Here is a 10,116-nt window from a genome sequence, read left to right as displayed (position 1 = left end):
CCCGCACTCCACAAGTCCATCTTATACGTGTAGTAGCCATCTGTCAAGAGACACTCCGGGGCACGGTACCAGCGAGTGGAAACGTATTCTGTCAATGGCTGCCTAGAGTATACGCCTTTGCACGATCCAAAATCAGCCACCTTCAACGTGCCGTCCTCATTTACCAAGAGATTCTCCGGCTTTACATCACGGTGAAATAGACCTGTGCGGTGAGCATGGTCAAGTCCCTTAAGAAGCTGGTACATAAAGCTCATGATTTGTTCCTCGCCAAGGTACTGTCGACGCCCCTTGATGAGCTCATACAAATTCATCTCCATGTACTCAAAGACCAGAGCCAGTCGTCCTGTTGACCGGTCGAACATCACCTCAATGAGCTGAACTATGTTTGGATGCGGCTGCAGTCGTCGCACCGCCTGAATCTCACGCAGACGATTCACCTGCTCCTTTGACTTGAAAAGCCTTTTCATGCATTTAATCGCCACAAAACGCTTTGTCTCTATATCCTGTGCTTTAAGGACCTCACTAAAAGTACCCTCCCCCTTCTTGCCAAGGATCCTGTACTTTTGCATTGGAACTAAAAAATATCCCCCTGCGTTTTTCTTTCTCGTCTTTATAGGGCTTTGTTGTTTTTGTTCGTGTTTCTCCTTATCTCCCCCCTCACCGCCTCTTCTCTAACAAACACACACAAACACAGGCAGACGGACAGCCACCGACGCGTGGAGAGTGCTTCGGTGTCCCTCTCGCTTCTCGTTCTTGCACGCACAACCAACCAACCAACCAAGAAAAGTTTAATTTCGCCTCCCTTCAAAATTAACGCAAAAAAAAAAAAAACGATGCACGCGGCAACCGGCGATAAATCACGCTCGCAGCCCCGACGCACACACTCCACCCCCTCTTCTGCGGACAGAATTCAGGGAGTGGATGAAGTAATGCGTCACCTACGACTTACTTCCCCGCTCCGAGTACTCCTCCTACCGCCACTGCACGCACAAATTCGGAGCCTTTTTTTTTTTTTTTCACACCGCCAAACAAATCAGAAAAAAAAAAAAAAAAAAGAAAAAGAAGAAAATAAAATTATTATTTTCTTCACAGAAACACATAAAATTGTAAGCAGTGAACATGTCGCTGTCGCTGCCACCATCATATTATAAATAATCACAAACAAATACAATTAAAATTTATCGCATCCTCCGTAATAGTTATAAATATTATTATTATTTTTATCATTTCTTATTATTTTAAGGCTTCACACAGACACACGCGCATATTATATATAATAATATAATATATTTATTTATTTACTTTACAACATACATCAACTGCGACTCCCTTCACAAATCTCTAATCGTAAACAAACAAACAAACAAACAATAAATAAACAGAAAGGAAGGGAACCTCTAATTTATCCTTTTATTCGATTTCACATATAACGCCAAGCAAATACCAAAGAAAAATAAAGGTGCACAAACATACAAATGTCATATAAATATCTTCCTAAGGCTTCACCGCATTCGACTAAGTGAAATCGTATATATATATACACATATACATATACTAAAAGAAAAAGAAAAAAAAAAAAAGACGGGGAGGAATCCAAAATTGATTGACTGCATTGGAAGATTCGATTTTCTGATAACTACGATGACTTCTTTATCACCAGTGTCCAAAATTCCCACAGGCTGGTCCAACCGTCGTCTTCTCTTCGCTTATCCTCTCCGCGCACTGGTAGTCTCCATGCGGTAAAAATACCTCAACGGCCACGAATGTTGGATGTCTATCCGAATCCTCCGCCTCCTCATTGGATGCGCAGCACGGCCACCAGCCAATTAAAAGCTGCAATTGCCATGGCGCACCCTCTGGTGAATGACGCAACACCAGAAATGTGGTAACCGTGATGTAAAACGATACAAGGATATCGTCCGTGTAGTGGGAACGTGAGGCAATAATAGAGTAAAAGGAAAGAAGAACCAATAAAACAGAAGCTGGTCGAAACACCCAATGCAACATCGAACCATAAATCCACTGAACCAGGAGACTGAGCGTGATGGGGACCGTATGACCGCTAAACATGAGGTCCCCACAGTGAATGAATCCACTCCCGAAAGTCACCAACGTCATAATCACGTTTTTTACCGGATTTGTAATTTTCACTGGGTTCTGGCAATGATTGTCCGTTGCAGGATACGATGTCATGACAACAACAATTGCGCGAAATAGCATAACAATAAAATAAGTAGTAAAATAACGAATCCAGACAATAAGATGAGCATCCCGTTTTTCAATTCCAGATTGACGACCTCTGTCCCACACTCCAAAAATAATTTTGCCAATTAATGGGCAGCAACTGAAGGGCTGCAGTTCGTCAAGCCCCTCATTTTGACGATGGAGCAGATACAGCTTGAACGCAACCAGCAAACTAAGAAAGTTAAGGATGAAGATGCAAACATCGGTTACATGCTCCAGCCAGCCAACCTTCGGAAACACCTCAAACCCAATGTCTGGCAGCGGCCGGACAACTTTTGGGTCCGGCATTCGTGCATTAGTTACCAAAAGTGCGACTCCAAGAATTAAAACGGAAAGCAAAAACAGCAGCAAAAACCGAATAGCCTGCGTTTTCAGTGGCAGCAGTCTAAGTGCAGAATGAGGTCCCATTAAAACCATACAGTCTCCTAGTTTATAAAAGAAAACAAAAAACACAAAAGCGAGCTACACAGTTGCTATACTGCAAAGGAGCCAGCGAATGATAAAAAAAAAAAAAAGAAGAGCGGCAAAGATGTATACGGCCTCGGAACCCTTGTGTCTCCACCACCATTCTTCGCCCAAAGGAAAAGAAAAGCACACCTGCTTAGACAACAGCCAAAAACAATGCATAGGCACCCCAGAAGTCCAACAACAACAACAATAATAATAATAAAAAATGAAATAAGAGTGGGTAAACTTGATCATATTGGGACAGGACGGACAAGAAGGGTATTGCCGTCCCAATCTCCAGCCGCACCAAGCGTGCTTGAGAAAACGACACAAGAAATAAATAAATCAACAAACGCATCACCCGCACAAGTCAAGAACTTGTTGACATGGCAAGGAAAAATTTATCACAATGAACAAAGGGAATTCCCTGCCCCAATGGAAGGCGTACCCGTCTCTGTGACTTTGTGGAAACGTTAAAAAAAGGGTGCTCTAGTAGTGCTAGTCGTAGTCGTAGTCGTAGTCGTAGTAGTAGTACTAGTAGTACTGGTAGTAGTTGTGGTGGTGGTGGTTGTGTTAGCAGCGTTTTTGTCCTTTGACATGTTTTCGTACCGGATCTCCAGGGCAATATTAACTGTTGCCGCCAATACGATACATACTAAGAGTGCTACAAGGGGCAGATGATGGCCATAGCGTAACAGCCAGAAATTCACGTTGCCACCCACCCCCTCACTCCCGCGCATTCTAATGCTATGACTACCTGACGCATTCGTATTGTATGCGCAAAACAACAACAACAACAAAAAATAAAAATAAAAATAAAAATAAATAAGAATCGCACGAACAGACGGCACAAGCTGCCCAATAATGCTGTGAAAACCGAGGAGACCAAATTTAAAGGATACACACACAAAAAAAAAAAAAAAAAAAATGGAATATTCACCTGGTCCGCTTGCAGAATCCTGAAGTTACCACTAATAGAAAGCAAAAGTGATAGAAATGAAAAAGGGGATGCATGGAATAAGAATGGATTCACCATATCCTCAATGCTTAAAAGCAAGTAGGTACATATATTCCTATATCATCCGTTAGCCACAATTGTGACCCGTTCACTCTATTCGGATGGTATACATATATATTTATTTATTACTTACGATGTGGCAGACTTTGGGCTCCTGCAGCCACACGACCCCGCCGCTGGGTGGGGATCAAAAAGTGGGCGGGCGGGACGGCAAAAGCAAAATAAAAATAAAAACCGTCCGGACACCACTGCCTCCCTGCTTCCCAGAACCGGGCCAATCAAAGATCCATAAAATAGGGACAAACATTCTAATCGCTTTTGTCTTTGGCCTTTCTGGCGGGATTGGGCAAGGCAAAAGGAATGAAAAGAAGGGCTGCGGCAACGGTTCCGGGATCAGGAACTGCACCGTGGTGCTTTGCGCCTTGCGCGAAGATTCCTGGCGGCAAAGCCGCATGGTACCCCGGAACGTGCCCGGCACGCCCTAAACATGTTGCTTTCGTTTTCCATGGGACAACGCAAATGCGCTCGATTGTTCGGGGACCAAAAGTAACACTTCGTAGGCTATAAACACATATGTATCCAATCCGAATAAAGCGTTCAACGTGTCACGAGAGTGGGTCCACCAGAATATATAAATATGCGGAGCAAACAACGAGGATTTGGCCAACCCGCTGCTTCTCCATTTACGCATTCTTCTTTTTCGTCGTATTTTATTTGTATTTAATCGTTTGGTGTCCGGCCAGCAGCCCAGGCGAATATTCCTTCCTTTCTTTTTCCTCTTTGCGTGTATGCCACAGGCACGGTTTGATTCAAGTGCCAGTGGCGCCTCCACGCAATCACATCCTTCTGTTGCTGCATTTGCGGGCAAATGGGTTTGGGCATCCAGAACGCACACACACACACACACGGCCGCAACGAGAGGGACGGGGCACGTCCAAGTACACGGCGCAGTCTTTCACTTCTCTCCGCCTCGCAGCAGGCGGTGGCGGGTGGCGTCCCACACTCACAAATGGGGCACGGCGCACACCATCCGCTCCCTCCGAGTGCGCTCAGCAGACCGGCGCCCAGTCACCCTCGTGCCATCGCGGAGGGGAGCACAAACAACCGTCGTCGCGGACCCTCGGTGGCTCTAACAAGGAAAAAAGAAGAAGAAATGGGGGCGTGTCAGCAGCACAGCCGGCAGAGAGACAATAAAAGGGCACGGAGACACACAGTGACATGGGACACGGCACGGACGGGGACGAAACTCTAGTGATTTGCCAAAAGAAAAAAAAACAAACACACACACAAAAAAAAAAGACGGGGAGTCCGGTATAACTCCCAAAAATAATAATAATAAAAGCAAAAAAAAGAAAAAGAAACAAAACAATTGATTCGGCGGAGATTCCATTTCATGTTCTCTGCAGCACAATACGACCGTGTTTTTGAGTTCATACATACTGCCCACAGAAGAACAAGAAAAGTAAATCACAGTATTACACGAGCCCACACAAAATCCCTCACATTCCATGCGGCATCCGGCCTGCTCCTCCACTCCTCGTGTGCAGTCCGTGGGACACACAGCAATGAGGCCGGCACCGCGTGTGGGCAAAAAAGCAAACAAGAGGGGAAACACGTCACGCATGACGGTGTGCAGCAAGCAACCATTGGGGGTAAAACACACAGGGGTGTTGATTATTTCAACAGAGCACCAGCAATAAAAAAGTAAAAAAAAAAATTGAAAAGAAAAGAAAAGAAAAAGTATCATTGACAAAGTTGAGTGCGTAGTGCTGGGAAGCTGCACATTTGTTGTTCCACGAAAAGCCGCAATTCCACCCTCCCTCACACTTCAGCAGAGAGCCGCAGTGCCCCACAGCCCCAGAAGCAGCAGCAACACCCGAGACGCACACCCATGCACGGTGCTGTCACCAATTAGAGCCATGGCCGACAAGTCCCTGAACTGCCCGTGCTCAAGCAAAAGTTCATGGCCCGAGGGTATTGTTGCGTTGAACTCCGATGGGATCTTGGCTTCCCCATGCGCTGTGCTCAAATGAGTCGGTGCGGCACTAGCGCCACCCGACACGTTATCATTGCGGTGGACAGTTGCTGGGTCTGTGCTGCTGTTCGTGCCTTCGGCAGTGAGGACATCCGTGTCCTCTTCACGGTCAATGCTGTGCTGCATCGAATCGTTGGTGCTTACATTCTGCGAAGAGACTTCATCCGCCCTGCCTGCTTGCTCCATCGTCGACGCAGTCCCGTTGGTAGGCGAGTACTCCTGGTCACCTTCCATGTGCACCCCACTGACGGACTCCTCGGTTTCAAGTACTTCACGACGAACGCCTGCGCTCGGTGTTGGAGACAATGTAGACAGCAATTCAACACTGCTGCTGGGTGCCTCGCCTTTCACTTCCCCCGCAGCAGCTGAGGTGGACACGCCAAGGACAGAAGGAAAAGATGTTTCCCTGGAAACGGCTGGGCCATTTGCATTTCCTGATGGCTGTGCCTCATTCGTGACGACGGGCTCATCGGCGGGTTGACCAGAAGATTGACTCGCAACAATCGTTTGAGTCGCAACATTCGGAGCCGGCACCTCCGCATCTGGAGTGCCAACAGTGTTCGTCTTCATTAGTGGTTTGAGCTGGGCTTTGTTAAATGCGCGGCTGTACAACAGGACGTTGCTCACAGTCACATTAATGTTGTCCGAGTCCCTCTCGCTGTCCCCGCCAATGTAAAAGTGCGAGATGCTGTGGGAGCTCATTAGGCTTCGAAAGGCTTCAGCAAAGCCGTTATCCTCCTCATAGTCCTCTTCGCTGTCGTATATCACCAGTCCATCCACGTACACCATCAACCCATCATCAGAGTCCATATGCAGTGCCACATGATATTTCGTGTTTGGTTCCCAACTGAGGTCGCCATCATGCGTCGGATCCCGGAAACTGCCGTTGAATGCTACCCTCCACTTTTTGTCGTGGGTGTACGACAGACCAAAGATCAGCGTGCTGTCGGTTTCACTCAGTTTCACACCCATCAAAGGAATGGGGCTGCTGCTGCCTTCCGTCGGCACCTTGTGGATGGACACCGTCGCCATGAGGGTGAACTCTTCATTCGCAAAGTAGTACGGCACATTCTGCCCCATTTTGCCAACAGGCCACTCCGCCCCCGCTCCAGACCCTTGAAACGTCAATCCACCATCAGCCCCTGGCACCCCATTCTTCACGGTTGCATTCACGCAGAGGTACTCGTCACTCCATGTATTCCCAGTTGACGTGTTGGATAAGAAGCCAACCAGCCATTTGTTGAGGTCCTTATCGTCACAGTCACTGCTCCAATTATTCTTTTCATTCCCGCAGCTGTATTCCTTTTCAATGTACGCGTCCTTCTCCTTCCATGTAGCCAACACCCTCCTCACGTCCTCCAACTTCTCCGTCAAGTCCAAAAAGGCAATGCTGTACTTATCTCCCTCTGCAGCGACCTCGTACGAGCAGTACAGTTTTTCCTTTTCCTTATTCGGCTCTCCCTCTTCCAATGACTGCGCTTCGACCGTGGCGTACAGCAGAGTGCTGGCGGCGACGTTCTCATTCTCAGCGGATATCGGCCCAACATCATAAATTCGCTGCATGTCCGTCAGCCACAAGTGAAGTCGGCCCGTTTCCTTACCGTTCTTCTCAGTGTATACCGGCCGACTGACGAGAATGACTTTCTGTCCATCGATCGTCGCGCTGACGAAGCCACCCTGGACGCCGTGCCCTGTACGTGTCCGTGAGTTGCCCCACACACGCGAGAGTGTCCCGAGTGCCTCCGTCCACTCCACCTTGTCATCGGACTCGTAAACCCTGCGACTGCCGTCCTCACACGACGTCATCATGACGAGCCCTCTGTCCTCCCATTCAAGAACCGCAGGCTGGATGCATCCATCACGACTCGTATCATTTGAGAACTCCCAACCATAATGAGTACCTTTGGCAAGGATGACCAAAGAAACTTCCTTTCCATCATCCTTCAAGGCCTGAATGGGCAGCACATAGGAATTGTCCTCCAACATGATGCCTGCCCCACCACCACCCAGAAACTGTTTGAAACGCTTGATATTGGTGTTGTAATCATTTAAAACGCCCTGAAGATTCGTAGTGCTTGCAACCTGGTTCCACTCAAACTCCTTCTTACCGTCTTCTTCACCCGAAACCGTACCCTTTGCCATCCTGGGCGTCCAATAACCATCACCCACCTCCTTCAATGGAGCCCCTGACGTGTGATAACCCCCAAGAAGAGCACTTACTTCATAACCACCCTCTTTCACAATGGCAGTTGGGCGCAACAGGCGGTCAATACGCACGTCATAATGATCAAACACGATGGCACTTCCCTTAGTCCACGTCCGTCCATCGATTTCCATCGACTTTGCAGCAATACTAACACACGATTTGCTATCCGTGCTATTTGTGTAATGCGCCTCAACAGTGGCCACAACAACACCATTCACGTAAACAAGAGAGGGTGCACGAAAAGAATCAAACGCCTGTACCAAAGATTTGTTCTCTGAATCAGAAAATGATTCCTCTCCTTTAAATATGATTGTACCCTCTGAATTACCCTCCACAGTGGATGCAGCCCCACTGCCGCAGCACATCGTCGTGACGAGGAGAAGCAGCACCGCAGAAGTAAACAAATGCCGGGACATGTTGGGCATCTGGTGCTCACTCTCGCTTCCTTCCCTCCCCCTTCCGCTGGATCCGGTTACGCGGCGACGGTTGTGTACGTTGGGTGCCTTGACAGCAGCAACACGTGAAAGCATGTAAATATGTGTTTGTTTGTGCGGTGTGAGTGTTGGTCCTTTCAAAGCCCTCGAATTTCACAGTAGCGTTTAGCGTTCGGTCGTAACCTCCTAATTCATGTGTGTTTGTGTGCGTTCAAGAATTTGAAAAGAACAACAGCAGCAATACGTCAGACACGTCCGTGGGGAGCAGAGCAGAGCGCCCACGCGAAAACCACGACACAAGTCAATCCAGAAGCGACAGCACAGAGAACCATCGCCCACAGAAAAGAGCAGCAACACACACAGAGACAACGGTGCGAGGAGAGCACTGACCCTCTCGCAGTCACCGCACCGTATCTGCACCGCAAAACCCAAGCGCCACGCACCGCCACTCCGCACCGGCCATCACGGGCGTCATGGCGGGCCGTCGGTGTGTGCGGGCCAGCCCTCCCGCGGTGCTAAACGCCTCACACCCAGCAGGGAAAGACAGACAGACAGAGAGAAGGAAATGGGTGGATGCCGTCAAGAGGCACTCACGATCAGCTTGGCACGCGAGCATGCGGCCGCTTCACGCAGGAACACGGGAAGAGAAGATGACAGGGGGAAAAAGCAAGAAGCAGCACAACACACAAAATGAACAAACGACAAGCGGAAAAAGCACCGCCAAGGCCCTCACCCTGGCCGGCGACTCCACACACTCACACACTATCGCAGAGCCGTCAGTACGCAGGTGAGAGGATTCGGCTCTCCACACAAAAAACGCACACAACGCCAGCAATCGCCCACCATGCACAAGGAGAAGGGACCCACTGTCATCGCCTCAAGTTCAAACCCGCGGCCAACGGGATACGACCACGGCCCCGCTGTCAACACACAACGCACACCGGGCGAGCACCCACAGCACCAGCCACACGCAGAAGCGCATCCTCATCCATCCATGACGCGGCGGCAAAACTTCACTGCGGTCCTACCTCAATGGGATGCGATGCCTCAATCCATGCGATGACAAAAAGTGAATATTCACCTGGGCCGCTGGCAGAATCCTGAAGTTACCAATAATGGAAACCAAACAAAACGAATGGAAAAAAAGCAACTGGAATGAGAACGGCTCCACCACATCCTCAAAGTTTGCATCAAGTAAGTGTATATATTTTTTTACATTATCCGTTAGCCACAATCGTGGCCCGTTCACTCTATTCGGATGGTATACATGTATATTTATTTATTACTTACGAAGTGGCAGACTTTGGGCTCCTGCAGCCACACGACCCCGCCGCTCCCCTTCGCAAGTTCCACCCCCTCGCCAAGTCCTGAAGTGCAAAAACAAGACCGCGCGATATGCCGTCTGCGGGGTTTTCTGCAGACCGTACCTAGGTAAAGGATGCCTGTATTCCGCGAGAGTCCAAAAACAAACATATCCGTTGCAGCTCCCACGTCATAGCGTTTGATTTTGAGCTGCCTTTATTCGCCGCTCCTCGCAGCGAAGTGTTGTCCACCCAAACGTCGATGATGGATGGCAAGATGGCGGAAAAAGCCGATAAGGCTAAGCGTACCGCTCGTGCCTCGGCCTGCATGATAAGAAAAGGCTTCCTCCCCCACTCTCCTCCAGGCAGTTTTAACGTCGACGAAGTCTGGGATGAAAATGGGTCTCCATCCATGGAGCGATGCGTCCGTG

General features: G+C 48.8%; 3 protein-coding genes across 3 annotated transcripts, besides 15 other annotated features; all 3 read right to left on the bottom strand.

Moving 5' to 3' along the window:
• Tc00.1047053510729.299 (protein kinase, putative) lies at window positions 1-569 on the bottom strand (the record flags this gene model as incomplete). Its single annotated transcript, XM_813793.1, has 1 exon — window positions 1-569. A coding segment is annotated over one exon (569 nt), but the record flags the coding sequence as incomplete, so codon positions are not given.
• Window positions 1-3,705: a sequence feature (heterozygous, non-Esmeraldo-like haplotype).
• Window positions 1,038-1,074: a microsatellite.
• Window positions 1,200-1,242: a sequence feature (AT_rich).
• Window positions 1,265-1,301: a sequence feature (AT_rich).
• Window positions 1,350-1,381: a microsatellite.
• Window positions 1,529-1,555: a microsatellite.
• Window positions 1,654-2,661, bottom strand: Tc00.1047053510729.290 (hypothetical protein, conserved; the record flags this gene model as incomplete). Its single annotated transcript, XM_813791.1, has 1 exon — window positions 1,654-2,661. The coding sequence occupies one exon, from the start codon at window positions 2,659-2,661 to the stop codon at window positions 1,654-1,656; it is 1,008 nt and encodes a 335-aa protein (XP_818884.1).
• Window positions 3,182-3,271: a microsatellite.
• Window positions 3,491-3,517: a microsatellite.
• Window positions 3,600-3,619: a microsatellite.
• Window positions 3,706-10,116: part of a sequence feature (areas not merged during assembly with more than two copies in the genome that could not be assigned to a particular haplotype) that runs on past the window's edge.
• Window positions 3,826-4,006: a mobile genetic element.
• Window positions 5,032-5,078: a sequence feature (T-rich).
• Window positions 5,410-5,448: a microsatellite.
• Tc00.1047053510729.280 (trans-sialidase, putative) lies at window positions 5,538-8,480 on the bottom strand (the record flags this gene model as incomplete). Its single annotated transcript, XM_813790.1, has 1 exon — window positions 5,538-8,480. The coding sequence occupies one exon, from the start codon at window positions 8,478-8,480 to the stop codon at window positions 5,538-5,540; it is 2,943 nt and encodes a 980-aa protein (XP_818883.1).
• Window positions 9,457-9,718: a mobile genetic element.
• Window positions 9,457-10,116: part of a mobile genetic element that runs on past the window's edge.

Source organism: Trypanosoma cruzi, genomic scaffold, assembly GCF_000209065.1.
Source record: "Trypanosoma cruzi strain CL Brener 1047053516851 genomic scaffold, whole genome shotgun sequence".
NCBI lineage: Eukaryota > Euglenozoa > Kinetoplastea > Trypanosomatida > Trypanosomatidae > Trypanosoma > Trypanosoma cruzi.
Note: the sequence above shows the minus strand (reverse complement) of the source record. Positions and strands in the feature narration are given on the sequence as shown.